We start from the raw sequence: 20,672 nt of genomic DNA, 5'->3' as shown, positions 1-20,672 counted from the left end.
TTTCCATATCTCTGGCCCCCCCAGCTCGATTTTGACATGTGACATCTCTTTCTGACCGTTAGAGCCAATAGAATCGAAGGGAAATCGTCCCGCACACACTCATGTTAAAAAGAAAAGGTGGCGTCTTTGCAATTGCAGTCTTGCCACAGAGCGTAGGATCTCCCTGCTCTGATATTTGAAAACAGAATTGCACTTTTATTGCTTATAGATTGAAGACCAGTTTTGACCATACAAAACCAAGGTAAGCCATGTTAGTGTTTTAGGCTACCTAGCGCCACATGTTTTGATGTACGTTTTTGTTGATAACGTCGCAAGTTTGTATCTTTCAGTGTTGAGGTGGGCACTGTTAGATTCTGTGTCTTTACGATCATAAACGATGTGTTGGATGTGCAGCTAGGATAAGTAATAAGGTAGCTAGGAGTGATTTTCTGTGCAGTAATAGGTTAGCATTTTTCGCTCTGGGCTAATTCAGAGGGTCACTGTTACCATTGTGTGTTTTTTTTTGAAAAAAAAATGAAAAAGATCAGTTAAATTAGTTTATTCCCGTTATATGGATATCAAATATTCATAGTTTATTCAATATTAAGGTTCCTTAGACGTTGTTTCCTGCAAATGACGCGATTTCGGCCCCGGAACCGGGTCCGTGGGGCTTAAGAGGTTTTAATCTATATAGCCTACATATTTTAGTATAACCATTCATGCACATCACATACAGAATACATTTTTTACATAACCTTTCATCTGTTTGAACTGGATTGACATTGAGTTCTAATCCTCTACCAATGCACCAAGGTGTGCATATACTGTATGTTCAATCTTAATTTACATGAATGATACAACCAGATCAGCATCTCATTTAATAGCCTCTTATGCAGGGGGGTCCAAGCTGTTTTCACAGAGGGCCACATAGAGAAAAAGCACTCACCACTCACTAGAGGTACAGTTAGCAAATCAATCAGAAGTAGGTAAAGTATGCTTGATAATTGATTATGCTTAAAGAAAACACAAAACAAGCTGGATCTTTGCCTTTGTAGGCTCTTGTTCAGTTTGTTAAGATGATCAGTAAGATAAAAAAAATGCCAAGTCTGCCAACCATAGAGGGTCGGTCAGCTCATGAAGAGGTTGGTCCAATTCTTTCAAAAACGGGTCGAATTTCTGATCTCAGGGAATAAAACCGCTCCAGCATGGAGCCATGACTCAGCCAGCTCACATCCGAATGGTACAGTTGGTCCCCGAATTCAGCATCAACATCAGGTAGGAACTATTGAATTGACTCTTTTAGAGCCCTCATGCTCGAATTATGTTGACAGTTTTCACAACATTGTTCATCTCATTGCCGAGATGGACAGTCTCTGCTCAGACGGCTTCTTGGTGGATGATAGAGTGCATTTTGACAGCCTCACCTCCACTGCACCTTTGCGCACACCTTAAAGGTTCTTCCTTTGCGCTCGCCTGTCATAGCTGGAGCCCCGTCCGTTGTAATTCCACACAGTTTTTCCTTTTATAGTCCTTTCTCGTTAAAAATTGAAGGATTATTTGAATTATTTGAAGTATTAAAGTAACGTGTTATGGCAGGAAAGTTAAATCTGGTATATTCATTTTAATGTCACCTTATATATATTCATGTGTGTTAAATTTGAAGGGACAAAGTATATTTTCCCTCCCCAATATATTGAGGTGAAGTCTTTGTGTTTAGAGAAGGATGGGAGCAGGGGACATCCTAATTTGGGGATAGCTCCAAGACTCTGGAATGTTTCCCTCATAAAAGAAGAGGGTGCGTTACACATGCTTGGGGCAAATAGGTGTGTTTTCATTGCAGTAAAAATATATGTGCTACATGATTACTGTTCAATTATACCTCTGTTCTTATTCTTTCATGTGTGGGTACTAAATGGCTACAAACATTGTGGAGAAATTAGCTTAAACATGTTTTATTACTCTACACCAAATGGAAGCAGCTTTTATGACAGGGACGAGAGAGCTGGGGGAGGGGACATTCTTCCNTAAAAACAACATCCGGATGACCGGATCTACAATATAAATTTCGTGGAACCGAAACAAGACTTACGTGCCCATTCGGCCCCCCAGAAGCCCCCTGTCCCTACCATCGGCGTGACTACTGGTCCCGCCTTCCCAGGCCCAGACTCGGCCTTTGTACCGAACCATTAGTCAATACAGCCGCGCGCCATTGGAGCACCCAACCCGGCCGAGCCTCGCCTTTGTCTTTTCTTATCAGACGCACGCAGCGTCCGAGGACACACTCGGCCTTATATACCTGACAATGACATACGTAAGACTCTGTGCCTTGACCTCGCCTTGGACTACGCATTCCAGGCAGTACTCTAGGCCATTAATTCAGCCACATTCTCGGAGGACGAGACCCTCGGCCTTTGTACCGAGAGACTCTAAGAGCCAGGCCTTCAACAACAACAAATGCACCTATACATTTGGTAACCTAACGTGTTGTTGTGATGACGTAATCAAAACGCGGCGACAAACACGGCGCGCGACCATGCTCGCGGCTGGCTCACAGCCAACATGTCTGCCGCTTGGAGATATTTCAAACTATCAGAGAGAGAGGCGCGGATTGCGATTTGTAAAACGTGTTCAGTTGACATTTCTCGAGGGGGTGTAACTGCAAAGACTTTCACCACTTCGGGATTACTCCACCACTTGAAATCAAATCACCCGGACAAATATGCGGAGTATGATCAACGTAACCCTGTTCTCTGACATTCGGTGATATTTTTTCGGTGCTAAAACCCTTTCGGCTTTCTAACCATTTTCGGCCGATAATTTTCGGTGGCCGAATATTCGGTGCATCCCTAGAGAAAAGGATGAGAGGAAAACAGGTTACATTGAAACAACACATGTGGTAGCTCCACACATGTTTTAACATGAAAAGCGAGGAGACAGTTTCATGGAGCTGAGTGACTCACACTTAAAGAATGGCGCGACACAACAAAAATGGCCTTGGTGATGAAAAGAGCATTATAATAATATGTGTCAAGGTTTATCATGACACACACATTGTTGGCCATTGAATCATTCCATCAGCCAGTTTAGTTGTATCAGGAGAATCTGCACTTAACAAACGGTCCACAACAAACAAGCAGATAAATTAAAGTACAGATTCAAAGAAAACAGGTTAAAATAAAAGTGCCAAAATCTATGGATCTACAAGGTGTGCATCAGACAGTAAACACGTTCAAACTGCAAACTCATTGTTTGCTGGTTTGAAGTAATGGTTGTTTCCAGTCAAATAAATTCATGGCTGCAAGACAGTATTACATGTGAACACTTCAAGGCAAATGTTTGAGGTGAAATGGATGATAAATGACTTGACCTTGTGATACAGAGAGACAGCTGGAAATTCAACAAATAGGTTGTTCACAGTAAGTAGCCTATCTCTCTTTTTGCACCTATTGTAAAGTTTAAGAGTTAATCATCCTTACATAAACACGTTTAGGGGTTACCATGCTTTGCATTTTTGGAACATTCTGTAGATTCTTCCATGCAATAGGTGCGAAAAAAAAAGGAAAACACATTCTTTACTCAATCTGTCCTGACTTTGGAAACGCCATTTTCAATATTTTGAAAAAAAAAATATAGAAGATAAGTAGCTAGCTAGAAAAGCTTTGGAAATAAAAAAATATCAGTGTCTGAGGCACCTATTAAAACTGAACTACCTTAAGGGTAAGCACAAACAATTACAGGGCTGTATATTTACACTACAGAATACAATTATTCCCAGATCCATCCGAGTGTTCCCCTAAGTGTATTAGCTGTGCAGTGGGATTAGCAATTCTGTAAACTGACAATGTGTCAAATAAATTGTATAGATCTACTGTATGTACATCATAAATTAAAGTAAGTATTTCCGTTAAAACTTATATCACTATCTGGCCGGCAGCTGCTCTATCCTCAGGACAGGATTGACACACAAGTTGGGTTTACACATGAACTGATGGCATTTTGATTCATTATTAAAAAGGAAAGTATTCAAGCAAGTGACCAATTTGCCTAAATTCAAATTAATTAGTCCAACCCTTAGTAAGGATCACACCCTGCAATTAAACTTCCTCTTATTCTGACAAAGAAATGATGGGAAGGGCAGGGAAGCCAGATGAATCTAATGTAGGATCCTGAACTCTCTGTACACAAGATGTAAAGAGTGGTAAACGGTATTGATACACACAGGCACCAGAATCACAGTGCATTCACTTGTGATACTGAAGCTGGCGTTAGTTCCTTTCTTGCAGACTATTAAATGTCTCATTGATATTGAAATGTCTATAAGATAACATAGGTCTGTGTTGTAAATACTAATAATGTGGTATTTTGCGTACAATGTTAAACACGTTAACTAAACTATTTTCTTGCTGTGTATGGCAATTTTAAAAGCATTTTTTTATTATTTTAATATTGAGTTGTTTTAATTTGATGTTGTTTTAAAAAATATTTTAAATGTATTAGATTGTTACATTTATTGGTTGTTGACGTCCCTTTGCCTCAGAGTGATTGAAGTTCCTCCCAGCTGTTGTTTGAGGGGGACAGTTGTGATTGTAACAACAAGGCCTCATCTTAAAACTAAAGTCAGGTGTTAAATGTCCTGCTGTTATTGTTGACTTAAGAAAATGTATTTGAATAGAAGAGTTTATTTTGCATGTGTGAATGTGTCGTATTGTAATATATCATTTTTTGATAATATTGTGATTACACAGCTCTCAAACACACTTTCTGTGGTTATTAATAAAGTACAAGACCCGGTGCAACTGCTCTGATCCAATACACTGCATTACTACATGGAGAAGTACCGTCTTTATTAAATAGAACAAATATTAATTCTGAAATGACTACACAATTCTACAATCAGTCGCTTTCAGGAAGTCATGATTCAGGTTTTCAATGACATCCCTTTCCCAAGTTTGTTTACCATATATATGTTTCATACAAAACAGAGTATGTAAAACAGGAAGTAATGCTATTGATTCAGTATTGTTAAGTTTCTCGACAGTAAATAAGAAGTGGATTTGCCATGACGAGAGAAAACTGCTGGATCTGTGCAGCCCTTCTTTAGGATAACTGCCTGGACTACATGCACTGTTGATGACCTGCATTTCATTTATAAGCTGTACAACCTCCATAATAAAAGGCAAAACAATGTAACCAGATTGTATGGTGGTGCTGTGGTCTGTCTGTAATTGTGTTAGTTTGCATGCTGACCTTCTGTATCCTTTATACAGTTGTTTTTCTTATCACAAACTTGATCTTTCCTGCATGCTAATGGCTGGGCGGTGTGCATGGGTGTGTCCTGTTCAACACCAGGACATTTCCAGCATTAAAAGCAGCATATCCTTCTATAGTGGCAGGCCTGCCGTCTGCTTCTTTTAGGCTTTCAAATGGGTAACATTATTTGCTACAACAAATGAAATATTTCTCGAGTGCTTACGTCGTTCAGCAAGCGATTTTATTGATTGTGAAGTAGGAAGGGACCTCAGAGGGAGGACACGTCCCCTCAATGGAGCAGCACTAAAAACTAAATGTATCCGGACACAAACAAACAAAAAAAACATAAAAACACATCGCATTTCTTGGCTCTGGTGAATCTGATAGTGTTTATCGTCTAACCTTGTGGAGGAGATCTGGAAGAGGCCTTACCTTTCCGCCGCTCACTGCCCAGAAACTTCACTCCTCACTGGTGAGTTACCTGAAGCACGCAGGTGTTTTCAGGAAGATCTCACGAGAAAAGAGGAAGACGACATAGACGCGAAAAACCGACGCCCTGTTCAACTGAGATTTTAAATAAAAAATCGCTCTATTCATAAATAAAAGGTTAGCCGCTACAGGTAAGAATGTTTTAAGAAGAACTTTGTTCAAATTCCATTCGTAGTGAAACCTCCCTCCCCTGGTTGTACCGACGGTCTGTCCCCTGCATGGTCCTAGCGCCGCCCCTAAACCTCCTCTGGGGACAGGTGAGTGAGAAAAGGACACACCCGGAAACAGAACAATTAAACAATATATTACAACAAAACAAAGATAAGGTAGTTAGTCAACACTTTAATGTTATGTATGACTTAATTTCATTGAGAATATTTCTAAAATAAACAATTATTATTATCTTATTTTTTTGCAGTGATTATTTTTTTCAGATATTTATAAGTCCATCTATTGCTTTTTTTAATGCAATAGTCCATTATATACAACATATCTAAAATATTCCAGAAGTCTTCAACCAGCTTCTTTTGTTTGACCATATATCATATCAGATACATAAATGCAGCCAATCCTCACTATTGAGAAGGTAGAAACTGGCAATTTTCAGAATTTTGGTTGACAATCACTTAAACTATCAACCACTTTTTCTCTTAGGAGTATTGTTACAATTGTATTAAATCCAAATTAAAGGCCGCCTTGGCTTTGCAAACTTTTTCCTTTATTGTGTAGTAGAAAAATCAGTAGAAAAATCAACTATTATAACGTGTTTTGGTCTTAGGTATTCAGCTCATATTATTTATAGTAGGCCGGGAGTTGTATCTTCACGAGCAAAAAGAGTACACAGCTCACAAAAACAGTAGCTGTGGCTTCACATCAGATCGATGGTCTCACACAATCTTCATCAGCGGATGAAGTTTTTGTGGAGATAAATATGCTCAATCTCCCTTTTTTATTTCATTTCAACATGTACAGTATACAAATTATTGCATTTTTTTTTTTTAACACAAACCACATCTGCTGAGAAGGAAGGTGGGATACTATAAAAAGCTGGATATTAGCAGATTTTTTGTGGTGAGAATGATTTTGTCAATTGCTGTTACCAAATACAATAAATATAAGCTTTTATCAATGAAAATGTGACATGATAAAAGTTGTATTTGTTGTAATTTAACAGAGGCTAATCTAGGTTATGATTTTAGGCATGAGCATAACTATAGGTCCCCCTATCCCATAGAGATCAGGGGACCAAATGGTTTTGGGTTTAATGCCTTAACTGTGGCTGTTAATCATTGAACTATGTTCTGGCTATCATGAGGTTTTTTGTGTGTGCAAAAGGTTCCTTTATATTTGTTTTTGGTGTCGTTTAATTAAAGGTATCCTTGATATGGTTCTTTAAGGTGTGACTGCGTCTCAGACTCACTTAAAGGTTAAACAATCATTCAATCCTATGTGAACAAAATGAAAAACGTATTTTTGATGCAATAATAAAGTCAAAATCTTTTCAAAAAGCTATGTGACTAACATGACTCTTGGTCACTTTCGGCCATGTTTCTGAAATAGCCCTATCTGCACTACAAATCCATGTCACTTCAACATTTTCATAGGATAATGAATCCCTTGGTTAATGTTTATGAGAGACTTAAATGAAGTTGTCTTGAAAAATAACAACGACAGGGCTGTGATAGATAAGTTGACCATCATTTCAGCTTTAATGTCGACGTACATGAAATCTCTGACAGCTGGGGAAGCTAAACATCATAGCAAACACCATTTGACTTTCCTTCTGTTTCCATACAGGTTTGAACTGGTCTAATCTTCCCGCTTATACAAGTTTGCCCAGAAAGTCACAGAAAACCTGTTTTCTATTTGTATATTTCACACGTGAGTTTTCATGCTCAGGAAGAAACGTTACTGTGTGTTGTAAAACATGATTAAACCTTACAAAATATACCATTACATTCTCTCTATTTACTTTATCATATAAGTCACAGAATTCCCTTTCTTCAGTGCTCATACAGTATAAACATGTATCAATTGCTTAAATCTTTACACATTATCACTTTCATAACTCAACATTCAACCGTGTGTTTCATCTATACTGCGGGATGTTCATTTACATTCAATGAAAATCAAAAGAAAAGCTGTTCTTTAATTAAAGAAAACATACTGTAAGAAAAATATGGATTTTTACCAGTTTTAACATTCCAAAATATAAAAAATGGACTACTATTTGTTGCAGTATTAATAACATTTATGATTACAGATAACGCCTCAGTGTTGGGCTTCTGACTGCACAGTGCACACACAGTTCATGTCTCCTCAGAAGAATAACAGAGGATATGTATCTCTACCGTAAAATGTGTCTTTTTTTCACTACATCTCACGTATTATTTTTCATTTAATGTAAGAAGTAGTTAGAGCAGGACACAACAGTGCTGTGAGACCTGTTTGTATAAGGCATCAAAGAAGAACAACACTGTTTTCAGCTATTTTTGGAGGTTATTCAAAATGTAAGCCTTCTATAAACTTGTCATAAGAAACTCATCCAGACATTTAGTTGGAAATCTAACAAACTAAATTATCTGCCTCTTCCTTATATTTACAACTATCAGGTCAAAATGATCTTTGTTTCTATTCAAGTTTTGTTTTTATATTGGACAAAATAATAATATATTGGAATTATTAAGGGGTACATCCCTTTTAAGACTTCATCTTTAAAGTCCAACGATGCCGAGTGTAGGTCACTCTCAGTAGAAAACAACTATAATACAATAACAATGTAAACAATGGTAACAGTGTGAGCGATCTGGATGGCTGATCACACGTTGGTGATTTCTACACTCTTGAAGGTGTGCATGGGGCTGCCTCTGGCCCGCGGGACGGCCTGGACCCGGGCCTCTCGGGGCGGGGAGCCGCAGCCGCCGTGGAAGCCCAGACCGCGCTCCACAGAGTGGCTGCTAGCACGTAACCTCAGCGGACTCTGGGAAAACAAAAGGGACATTAAACAAAATGTGGATTTTATTTCTCAAAGTCAGAAATCAAATCAAAAAAATAATCAAATCCACATATTGTCAGTTAAATAGAAGTGAGACTGTCTAAAAACGAACACTACATTGCAGACTACTCACTAATGTGGATACATAAATACAGTCATAGTCTTTTAATCACTCGACACGTACTTCTTTTATATCCATATTGTTAAATCATGCTGCGACAAACAATTCACATTTCCTAGATTTGTCACCTTTCCAAACCTTGAAACATTTTTACTTCCCCCCCTTTTCGAAATCCCATTGTCAACATCAACTCCCATGAGGGAAAACATCCTACATGAGGAAGGAACTTTCTCTCAAAACTTAGATTTTTTTCTGTATTCATGCATGTGTTGTTTGGGAGGAAATTGCAGCTGCTAAAGGTGCATTAAAACAAAACTGAACAAATATATATTTGTATATGTATGCACAATATCTGCTCCTATAATATGATTTGATTGTGAAATGAAATGATACCTTGCCTGATCTTCTCATCGACACCCTCTCCTCAGCAAAGCGCTTTACAGCAACAGGTGAGGAAGAAGTGATCACTTCACTGCCCTGCTCTGCACTGCTGTGAATACAAGGAATTACAAATGAATGTATTTACATGATGTTTAAATGTAATCCTTAGATAATAACATGATTTTCACAGGGTTACAAGATCCTGGTATTTTTGAAGACAGCTGGAATGGATATATGTTTTATGGCATAGAGCACAATCACATGTTGATTTAAAAGAGTAGAACAAAGAGTAAACATTATGCACCAACACAGGGTTTTAATCTACCTGTTAGGGACGGCGAGGGATTTCATCTCCTCGTACAGGTGCCGATGCAGCATGTGCTTGTTGCTGGGGATCCCAATAGCTTTTGCCATGGCGTTTGAGTCAAAGGACGGGTCCAGAACCATCACAGCTCCATGAATCCCTTTACCCTGAAGATTGTCTGCAAACTCCTGAGGAGCACATAGAGAACCCACACACAGACGTCAGACTTTACATACAGTCCTGCAGGAAACAATACTGGTAGAAAGGTCACATTATATCGCAAATATCAGCCAACCATAGTCATGGCCGAGCTAAAACAAAATGTTTTGTTTGTTGCCAGGGGCACAGAAATATATTGTTTTACTTTCAAGAGCTAAAAGTTAACAAAAAATAAGCTGGTCATAACAAGAATAATGAGTGTCTAATGATGGGTAAAAAAAACCTCATTGTGAATCCAGAATGATTTTTTGCAATTTTCTCTATTGTGTTTTCCTCTGTATTGTTTAAGCAGTGATGTGGCAACACAAGAGGGTGGTATCTGCATCCAATTGCAATCTGCAATGGGAGATACCGTCCCTGACCTACCACCCACCTTGAGGTCTATGTCTCTGATCCACTTCATTACTCTGTGACTCGTCCAAACAATGGGCTCTCGGTCTTGGTCCTCACATTTTGCCCGCTGTGCCTGCAGGGCCTGCAACAAGACAACATCATTTAATGCCCAAGCTCTTGTGTGGCTGTGTCTGAAGACATACAGAATGAGGTCATGGTAGGATGAAGGCTGCGGAGATCATGCACTCAAGCTACAGGTCTGGTGGATAATAATGAAAATCATGTGTAGTTTTTTGAGGGTAGTCGAGGAACTATCAATACATTTCTTCTCATCTCATGAGAATTTTGTTGAATAATCTGACCTCTTTATCAAAGTTGAGTATCTGCAAGAGCTGGATAGCCAGGAGGAGACTGGTCTGGTGGAACTGGTCACTGATGTTGAGTAATCTCTCCAGGTCTCTGCGGCTCAGAGAGTTCAGCACCCGGCCGTCCACCAGATGGGTCTGAAAGGTCTGCGAGTACTGAGGCAACCCCACGTCATTCAGCCACGATGTGGCAACCCAGTGATGGTCCAACTCAGACGCTTTGGATAGCCTGGAAGATGATTAGACACCACAAAAGATGGTAGAACATTTAATATAATGTACTGAAGTGAAAGGAGCAACACAACACTGTGAAAAAACCCCTGACAAGGTTAAGTCGTGAATTACAAATATCATAAGCTAAATATAATTACAGTCTCAAACAAGTGCCAATGATGCTTACAAATGGTCTCTGATGTTATACTATTAAATATGATATTGATTTTACTAATAATTTAATAATAATAATAATAATAATAATAATAATGGATTAATTTTGTTAGCGCTTTTACAGGTGCTCAAAGTCGCTTTACAGAGATAGTGAAAAGAAAAGAACAACAAATAAATATAGTTGAAGTCAAATTTAAACCAAGCAATATAACAACAATCACAGATTAAAAGCCAGATTGAAGAGGTGAGTTTTTGTAAGTTTTTTGAAGGTGGTGAGGTCGGTACAGTCTCTGATGGGTTGTGGGAGTGGGTTCCAGAGGGAGGGGGCAGCGACGGAGAAGGCTCTGTCCCCCCAGGTCCGGTGATTGGTGCGGGTGGGGATGGATAGGAGGTTGGCTTCTGATGAGCGGAGGCAGTGGGAAGGGGTGTGGTGGTGCAGCAGGTCTGTGAGGTAGGGGGGGGCCTGGTTGTTGAGGGCTTTGTGAGTAATGAGGAGGACTTTGAAGTTGATTCTTTGACAAACGGGGAGCCAGTGGAGTTTCTGGAGGAGGGGAGTGTTGTGGTCTCGGGAGCGGGTGTGGGTGACTATGCCCGCCATATGTTCTACAACATACAACATTATGTTGTAGAATTTAAACTATTTTATATGATGAAGTTAGGTTAATTATATTTAAATATCTATTGTACACAGTAAAGCTGTCAGATAAATCCAGAGGAACAAAAAGGACAATATTTAAATCTGGATTGTAATGGAGTAGAAGTATGAAGTAGTATGTAAAGACAATGCCCACATCCTTAATTACAGTACTTTATTAAATCTACTTTCAAAACTTTTTATACAACAACTAAATGTTTTTCAGTGTTTAATTTGTTGCAGCTCACCCTTGGTCTCCTTCAGCTCTCCTGTAGTCCTCAATGGCCAGCCTCAGTTTTCTGCGATGAATTGGGTTACTGATACCCAGACCCAGCTCCAGGTCCTCATCTGTCAGGCCTAGCAGCACCTAAAGAGCACAAATACAGGTCTTCATCAAACAAGAACAGCCTGATACCGCACTCTCAACCACAAAGCAAACAAAAGACACTTTTACCAAAGGCGTACCTTGCCACTTTTGACGTTTTCAGAGCAGGCTCGGATGTACATGGGCATCCCCATGACAACCTCCAGCCAGGCCTGCACTGCACCTGCCCTCCACTGCGACATGCATGTGTTTCTGGTGAGCTCGGCCTGCTGGAGGCGGTCCAGCTGCTCCTCTCCGTCAGACAGGCTCTGCTGTGTGAGGCTGTCAGAGTCTGGATCGGTCAGGAGAAGTTATGGTGTGGCATACAGGAGGGGTTCAGGGTCAGAGGGATATGGAAATCAAAAGAAGTGACTCTTCTGGAGAAGGGTTAACATCAAAATCAGTGGGTGTTTACATAAAAAAGACACCCACTTCAAGGTGTAACGATAGAGCCGCAAAATCCTTGCTACGGTAAGATATTAGAATCTCTTGTCCACAGGCATTTGGATTTCTGCCTTCTGCTTGAGTTTATTTATTGGTCAGAGTAAACTGGATGAAAAGTAGTTTAAACCGTTTTTAAATATGTGTTAAATGCCACCAAATTGCCACTAGGTGGAGCCAGAATAATTCTTTGAAACTTCACTTCCTGTGTCTTTGAATGACTCTTGTGTATTTTGAATAAGCTTACCAACTAAGGCATCACATAAACAAAACGATATAGTTGTGTCCATCTAAACCTGAAGTCCATATGCAATACAACCCATTTAGATTTTTCATGAGAGCGTAGGGGTCCAGTGAGTTCTATAACAAGTTTAGTGAAGTTGTTAAAATACTATGTAACAAAAGTAACTATCTGATGATTATGAAGAGACTTTAGACCATTCGGAGAATGTATTAGAGACACAGGGATTATTCATATAACATCATGCTCCTGCCCATTAACCACCTTTCTCAACAGCAGGAAAACACTGATTCATACTGAACCAACAAATCCAGGATGAACTCTGCGTGTTTACCTGACTCTTCTCCACATGCTGACAGAAACGCTGCATGCAAAGTCCACCGCTTCTTTTATTTAAAGAGAAATGATACAAACTGGATCTTTTTTTTTCAATGGACCTGAGTGATATGAATAATCCCCAGAGTGCAGAACAGACAGCAGGTATTCACAGATGGGGAGTTACTCACGGGCGGGAGAGAGCTGCCATTAGAAATGGCAGGAGGAGAGGGAGAGACACATTAGACTGGGACACAAGAACAAGATTACTCATGGAACAGAAAACTGCCACATAGGATGTATTCAGTTACTAGTTTTATTTTTAAAATAAGATTTCATTTCAATTATAATTCATTTTTGTAAATGCTAAAACCTCCTCGACATCTGGCTGCAACAGCTGCAGCAGATAAATATTTGAAGTTACCTCTACTTTTTGTCTTTTTAAATAAAATACTTCAATAGATTTAATCTTTTATGCAACATCTCCTAAATTACAAAGCATTTAACATAGAATTATTAGAGCCACATTTGCATAAATGAGGAGGGATTCTACACAAAGCAACAACAGAAAAAGGCCAAAGGGACCGTGCATTCATAATGCAAGGAGAGATAACTCAGCTAAGGGGAAAGGTAACACAGGAGCAACACAGGGTTGTGGATATTATTAATTTGATTGGGAATGAATGGACATCTAATCAAAGCAACAAAGAGGGATCATGCAGGTGTGTAATGCACATTCCTTCGTCTTATATTGGCATGTTAGATAGCGCTCAGTAAGATATGAGTCAGACATAAACAATAATAGGCTAGTGCTAACAGTGACAGAATGATACGCAGGTCTTCTAAAGATGACTGTTTAACCTTTGGCACTTGCACATGTGTTTCTACTGCAGTGCATAGCAGAGGTGTGCCTGACTAAGCATCACTGTTCATATTTTGTTTTTGCATTCAGGTCCGGGCAACTATATTTTTTAAGGATGTTTGCCCTTTAAACCCTTGGCCAGTTGTTATTTATAGGAACTGATAATATGATGTTAATCATAACATTGAAAAGGAAACCTTCACAAAAAAAATCCCTGCCACCCACATATATTTAAATACTGTGAGCCAGCATTTATAAAAAAAATCTTGATAGCAACAATGTACCAGCAAAGCCTCTCAAACTAAGTATTATTTTTAATAAAACCACAGACTTTGGTCAATTATAACTCCAAGTGATGAATTTCTTTTGAAGCCAATCAGGTAATATCTCTTTCATAATAAGAAATAGGCCAAGAGTGGTAATAAGAAGAACATTAGATATCAATGTAGCAAAGCATAAAAAAAGCAACCGTAAAGTAACAAAAGCCAGATGACACTTACATTAAAAACACTAGATTCACAATAACTCCTACAGTATTTACATATGAACAGCAGTCCTTCAAGTCTCCAGTTATAAAAAAACAAAACATTAAAGACATTTGGAAGATAATACAGCATTAACATGTCTACACATAATAGTAACCCCATGTATATATTTATACGCATGTAAACATATATACATATGCATACATGTACATCTATAAATATATATCTAATTTACAAACATACAATTTAAGGGTGATATACTGTACATTTAAGGGGATAGCAGTCTCTTTCAGGCTTCTCTTTTAAAATGTACCCGCCTCACCTTCACACACAAACACTCTTTACACACAGTTAAAGCCAGGTGGATATCCACACAAATTTAACACACACACACACACGCAGGTTCACACACGCAGGCTCACACACTCAGCATCACCAGTCGGCATCCTCCTCTATGTAATAATCAGGGGTGGCTGTACCATCAAACAGGCCGGGTTCCAGTGACTTGCGCTGCTTGCCTCGAGCGAAAACCCGTGACAGAGATCCCAGAGTCATCTTCTCCTTCTTCTTCTTACGCTTCTGGTCCTCCAGATCCTCCATGGACTGAACGGGGCAGAGCACACAGGAAGCTTGAATCTGTCCTCTCATACAGAGTTAAAGAAATACTTTGACATTTTGGGAAATGTGCTTATTCATGTTATTACTGGTTGAATAAATGATTACTGTACAGTAAATATGAAGCTACTGTCAGCAGCTAACAGTGGATTGGCCAGGAGCAGGGCAAGCAGTGTAAGTCATATTAGCTAGGTTGCTATGTCTTACGTTGTTCCATTTGCTTTACGTTCGGCTGTGTATACAAAGTTGTCAACTCTCTGTTTTTTTATCTTAAGCAATAAAGAAAATCATGACAAATGCCTTTTGCGTTACAGCTGTCCTTATCTACGACAAATGTATAAGTGCGTTGTACTCTGACGCATCGTAAATCACAAAAATCCAATGTCTGTTGCTTTAAGCTCACTGATTTACAAGTAAGTATCTAACACCTAAGTGTAACATCTGTATATTTGTGTTACTCTCTAATGCTGGTCTATTTCTATTTTGAGATGTTTCTATTTTAGAATTGTTTATTTCTACTCTTTTAATTTTGTATTATGTGCAATGCCTTGTTTTGTTGTATGCTGCTGCAACAAAAACATTTCCCAAATTGGGATTAGTAAAGTACATCTTATTTTATCTTATCTTAAAAGGAACCATATGTGTATTTCACACACATTGTTCTGTGCTGGACTGCTTCTTGGCTTTGCACGGTAACTACTTGGAGTCGGGCTGCTGGCTGTCTTCCTCAGCAGGAGGAATTATAAGCATATTTCCCAAAATGTCCATTATGTTGCTTTCAAGTGACTTAAATGCAAAATAACATCAGCGCCACCACCCAGCAGGCAGGCTGACACCCAGCAGGCCGACAGAACAGAGGGACAGACACAAACAGCAGAAGACGAAGAGGAGGGAGGTACTTATAGAAAGTGTGGAGTTGTGATTACTTGCTCGAGGGGGCCAGGCAGCTCTTACATTGCAGAGGGAGTGCGTCCGGTGCCGAGGTGAATTGATGTCGCTGGGCGTCGATGAGCGGTCTCCATCGGCTGCCGAGGCGTCGGAGATGACAGAGGGCTGGCGAGAGTGGCAGGGGCTGATCCTGACCACAGCTAGATGTGCCACACACACATTTTTTCAAACATGTTGAGAAAAAACCCTGTTAGTATGGGAAATCTCCAGGAAAACCCTGTGTTAGTATGTTTAGTCTGTAAAAGCAACACCAAGCAGCAAGAAGAGGCAGAGTGTAGAGGAGAGCTCACCCTGTCTGTCTGTGCTGTGTCCGTGGTAGAGGGTCTGTTGACTCTGCCGAATGGCGGCCGTGAGCGGCAGGTCGGCCTGCATCACCCACTCCTGACTGCCGTTCACCACCGGCTCCATAGGGATGGCAACCGAGTGGCGCTTAGGTACGTCTTTCGTCAACGTTGCCAGAGACTGCTTTGCCTGGGAAACACAAGAAACAGAAACTAAGCATGAGATATACATGACATTTCTTATATTTTTTGTAGATTAAAAATGTAAGTCTATGCATCCAATTTGTCTTTCCTGGATAATAATAAAAATAACAATATTGTGAATTCCCAATAGAGCACCAAATGTGTTTTAATCCGCTGTTAAAAAATTGTTTCCAGCCAATAAATCATCTCCTCCTGGTTTGCCCGTTTCACTTGTCTATAAAGATTAAGGCATCCAACAGAAACAACTTGGCTTGAGGCTAAGAGCCACAGCAGGGAGGGAAATGGAAGGTGTTGAGAGATGGAGCGACACGTTATTGGTTTTGGTCTTTTCATGGGAATGTTGACAACAACAAAATATTGTACATTGAATAACAGCAGCTCTACCCTTTGAAGTTAGCCAACAGGCAATATTCTAATCCTACTTCATGTTTTTCTCAGGATTTCTTTTGTGAAAGCTTCTAAATAAAAGCATTCAGTGTCCATTGATTCAGTGGAAAAGGAAACATTTGTAAACAACAGGATTATTGTTAGGGAAAGAAGAAGTGAAGATGAGGGAACACAATAGAACAAAAGAGGAGAGAAGAGAAGAGTTGGTAGAAAAACATTGTGTGGTTCTGTTTCTTGACAGCGATGCAGCAATGATTTACCAACAAATGTGATCTGTGCTGCAGCTTGATGTGAGGATCTGTGGGTGGCTGTGACTCGTCGAGGGAGGAGAGAGATTAATGACACACAGACTGACAACTGTACCTCCGAGGGACAAACCGACACAGAAAAAGAGCCCGGAGAATAAATGCTTTGAGAAAGGGAGGATGATTGCAAACACCTTGTTTACATTCATGAACCAGATATTGAGGTTAAAGGGACATTTGTGTGCTTGAATTGTTAATTTAACCACGCTGTTACTGTGTCTATGTGAAGGTGACTCACCATGGTCAGCTCGGCCTCCAGTTCTTTGACCCTGTTCTCCTTCATGTCCATCTGAGAGCGCAGGATGTTGGCCTGCTCCGTGGCTTCTTTGGTCTGCCTCCTCAGGTCCCACTTCTCCCTCTCCAGCATGTCCTTCTCCTTTGCCAGGACTTTCACTGCGTCATCACTCTCCTGCAGAACAAGCACACACAGAGACACACTCAAATTTAAATAAGGGTTTTTAACTCATCATTTATTAATGATTGTCTTCATGTACGTAACATGTCACAGTAATACATTCCTCAATGAATACATATTTATAATTGAGCAACTTTGTTTGTCCTTCTTATTTATACATCTGCCTCTGCTTATGTGTGCCTACAGAAGAAGTGATGGTAGTCGTCAAATACATAAATAAATACATCTAATCACAAATACTCTAGAGTGTGTTATAAACTATTCATGAAACATGTATATAGCTTAAAAAGGTAAGTACTTTATTTGTAGGATAACTAATGTGATGGAGTGTTTCTTAATTCTTCTGCACTTATACACCTATAAAAAGTGTAAGCCTAAAATAATGAATGGAGTAGGCTGCTACCTTTCGATGTTGGTCGTAGTTGCGTATGAATTCTCGCAGCTGTTCTTCTCTGCTCTCCAGTGTTGTGTACAGCTGCTGCATCTGACTCATCAAGTCTGACTTCTCCACTTTTAGACGCTTCCGGTCACCTTTCATAGCTGCGACACACAACAATAATGCATTCACATCCTGTTAATCATGAAGCATTTTAACAAAACAATCTCACTGTCAAACTGAGGAAAACAAATAAATGTCAATGAGATTTTGCTCTTTGAAATCAGAAATAAAGTTTGGCAGATGCAGCAGGGAGCCACTAGATGGCCCTGTGTCTTCTGTGAATGAGAACGATGGGTTGTTTTTCAGAGAAATATGTAATCACTTCAAAGATACTGTAGGTGGTACATTAGCACTTATTAATTCATACATTGAACTGTTCTGGCTGTCATGTGAAGACTCTTTCCAGAGAAGACCAATTGGATCAGATTGCTTTCAACTTATTGCAGAGAAAACTCAACAGCTATGATGCAACTGCTGCAAGCAAAACTCTGACAGTTTGTACTCAATGTAGAGGGAAGACTTGAACCTGTACTTTCATAGCTGAACACATGTGTCATTCAGGAGGCATTCCTCAAGACAACGTTCATAATTTGCACTTGACATTCAAACCTGTTTTGCAGCAGTTACACAACTCAGTTTACGAGTTTGAAGATTACCACCTGCAACTCAGAGCAGCGGAGAAATATGCTAAACAGGAGCTGTAAACTAAATCAACCACTGAGTTTCAATCCTAACTTGTATTTTTGTGGCAGGTAATTATCCTTAATGTAGGACTGATTTATTTTACTCCCCTCCCGACAGAGAAATGTTGGGTATCGTTATGGTCGGATTTGTTTTTCATACAAGAAATAAAAACAATCCAATACAACACAATCAGCGCCACATTCCAATCCACATCGATACCACATTAATATTTCAGAGTAAAGCCTCTATTGCATGATTGATGGATGTTCATTCAAATTAGGTGAACCTGGAGTCTACTTGGCTGCTCATCAGGGGCGACACCCATCTCTGAGACTGAACAATGTCGAAACACAGGAACACACACAGTATCTCTGGTGAAGCCGCACAAAACCAATGAGATCCAAACATGAAGGATCAGGTTTCTCTTCTGTTGCCACTTGAGTAAACACATTTCTAAACTTTGGCACTTACAAGACACAACTGGCTGAGAGATTCACCCTAAAACTTATTTAAAAATACATTTTCCCACAGTCCAGAGGTTTTCTGGTAAGACTTTTCTTCTTGTTTGCTAAAGTTAAGAAAAGTGAGCGGACTGAAGCACAATTGTGTGTACATAGCGGGAAATTGTGTGTTAGAGAGAACGGTTTTATTTATTTTATGTAAGCATAGCAAATATCTTGATGTGCTAATACCACTGGTATTTTGCTACTCAATCCTAAAACTGGAAGCTAGTCAGAAGAATTTGCACTATATATAGTACATAATTATGTTGATCTTAAAATGTGTTAAAATATCTTCATTAAATTATTATATTTTGTTTGTTTCACATGAATTAAAGAACATCTGTTGCTCCAATGAGAACAAGATACTTAAAAAAAAGAATTCTGATCTTGTTAACTTTTGGGCAAACTGGGTTGAATGAAGCTGACTTATTGGACATATTTGCATCGATTGTTTGGCATCTTTAATATCAAGAAATGTAGCATAACAGTGAGAATGTATACAATTCATTATGAAACATTTAAGTTAGGTAGTTAGTGGGAACACCTAGGAGATGGTTAACAAAAAGTTTTACATCAGGATAAACCTAAGGGTTTTCCTACTTTTCACTATTTGGCAAATAATTAATTAGACTGATGATGATTTTATTTAATTGTGTTATAATTTTCACAATATGTTTCTTCTGGTTTTACACAGTAAATATAACGTATACGGTTTACGTATTTAAATGTTTTAAATAGCTTTTGTTCATTGAATATTGTTACCATGACTGATTTTCTTTTGTTAGACAAAGTGGATTTCATGGCATTACAACATATGCTGGCTTGATGGAACTCAAGTAAGGCTAACACTCCAAACTGAAAGCTTTGGCAGCTGTGTACAGGGCCGGCTCTAGACAATTTGCAGCCCTAGGCGAGATTTTAGCTGGCGCCCCAGTTAGAGAATCGTACAATAGAAAATATAAAGATCAATAGAGTATCCAAGGAATACACAATAGAATGGGGGGTGGACGTCACATCCTCTAGATTTTTTTGAACATTTTAAAGTAAAATGCTTCAATCTGGTGTACTTTGAGCATAATTACTACTAGATCTAGGGGGTACAACTCTAAACACCCATATGAAAAAGATCGGTTTACATTTTATTAATCAAATAAGTATGTGAACATAACCAATAACCTACCATAGCCAATAACAAATAAATGTAACTTATTTTTTTGTTGTTGTTCATTTATATCTTATTTACGGAGCCCTGGAGGGTTCATAGAGAGAAAAATATATAAAACGTGGCCACATTTTACTTTCTCGTTCGCACGAGATACCTTCGCGTGCGAACGCTTTAGTAACTCGTGCGCACGAGTTACTAAAGCGTGTGCACGAGTTAATAAAGCGTGGCCTCGTTTTGTGTGTGTGTGTGTGTGTGTGTGGGCATTTGTTTATGATAGTATTGTTCGTTCCGGTGCACTCCGGCAGGACTATAGCACATCGAGATAAAGATTAAACAAATTTCTTTCACTTGGGAATACACATACTGTATAACTATGGAGAACCAGATTTGTGTAAATTACTGTACGTGGTCATTTGAAAACAAATGCCGGTGGTGTCGGACACACACAAACACACCGAACACGCACACAGAGAGCGGAGCTGAGCACACACACACACACACACACACACACACACACACACACACACACACACACACACACACACACACACACACACACAC

The 20,672-nt window shown here is 39.3% G+C and overlaps 2 protein-coding genes across 6 annotated transcripts in view; both read right to left on the bottom strand.

The window, feature by feature from the left end:
* tmem51b (transmembrane protein 51b) overlaps positions 1–5,940 on the bottom strand; it is a 33,387-nt gene extending 27,447 nt beyond the window's left edge. Inside the window, exon 1 of the mRNA XM_010778206.1 lies at positions 5,662–5,940. The gene's annotated coding sequence lies outside the window, so the exon portion shown is untranslated. The remainder of the gene's footprint in view (positions 1–5,661) is intronic.
* A 1,464-nt stretch (positions 5,941–7,404) lies between these two features.
* Positions 7,405–20,672, bottom strand: part of kaznb (kazrin, periplakin interacting protein b) — a 32,972-nt gene continuing 19,704 nt past the window's right edge. For 3 of the 5 annotated variants that reach the window (XM_010778209.1, XM_010778207.1, XM_010778208.1), the window contains exons 3-14: positions 17,724–17,860; positions 17,144–17,314; positions 16,019–16,199; positions 15,735–15,868; positions 14,645–14,768; positions 11,923–12,113; positions 11,706–11,824; positions 10,434–10,665; positions 10,112–10,213; positions 9,541–9,707; positions 9,228–9,324; positions 7,405–8,698 (exon numbers count right to left, since the gene is read on the bottom strand). In XM_010778209.1, the coding sequence (XP_010776511.1) occupies positions 8,537–8,698; positions 9,228–9,324; positions 9,541–9,707; positions 10,112–10,213; positions 10,434–10,665; positions 11,706–11,824; positions 11,923–12,113; positions 14,645–14,768; positions 15,735–15,868; positions 16,019–16,199; positions 17,144–17,314; positions 17,724–17,860 (1,817 nt within the window). In that variant the 3' untranslated portion in view covers positions 7,405–8,536. Of the gene's footprint in view, positions 8,699–9,227; positions 9,325–9,540; positions 9,708–10,111; positions 10,214–10,433; positions 10,666–11,705; positions 11,825–11,922; positions 12,114–13,757; positions 14,769–15,734; positions 15,869–16,018; positions 16,200–17,143; positions 17,315–17,723; positions 17,861–20,672 lie in introns of those variants that run through there. The other 2 variants (XM_010778210.1, XM_010778211.1) reach the window with 2 other exon arrangements.

This window comes from Notothenia coriiceps, unplaced genomic scaffold, assembly GCF_000735185.1.
Source record: "Notothenia coriiceps isolate Sejong01 unplaced genomic scaffold, NC01 NC01_scaffold00019000, whole genome shotgun sequence".
NCBI lineage: Eukaryota > Metazoa > Chordata > Actinopteri > Perciformes > Nototheniidae > Notothenia > Notothenia coriiceps.
The sequence above is the reverse complement of the archived record's forward strand: the minus strand, read 5'-3'. Positions and strand labels throughout refer to the sequence as shown.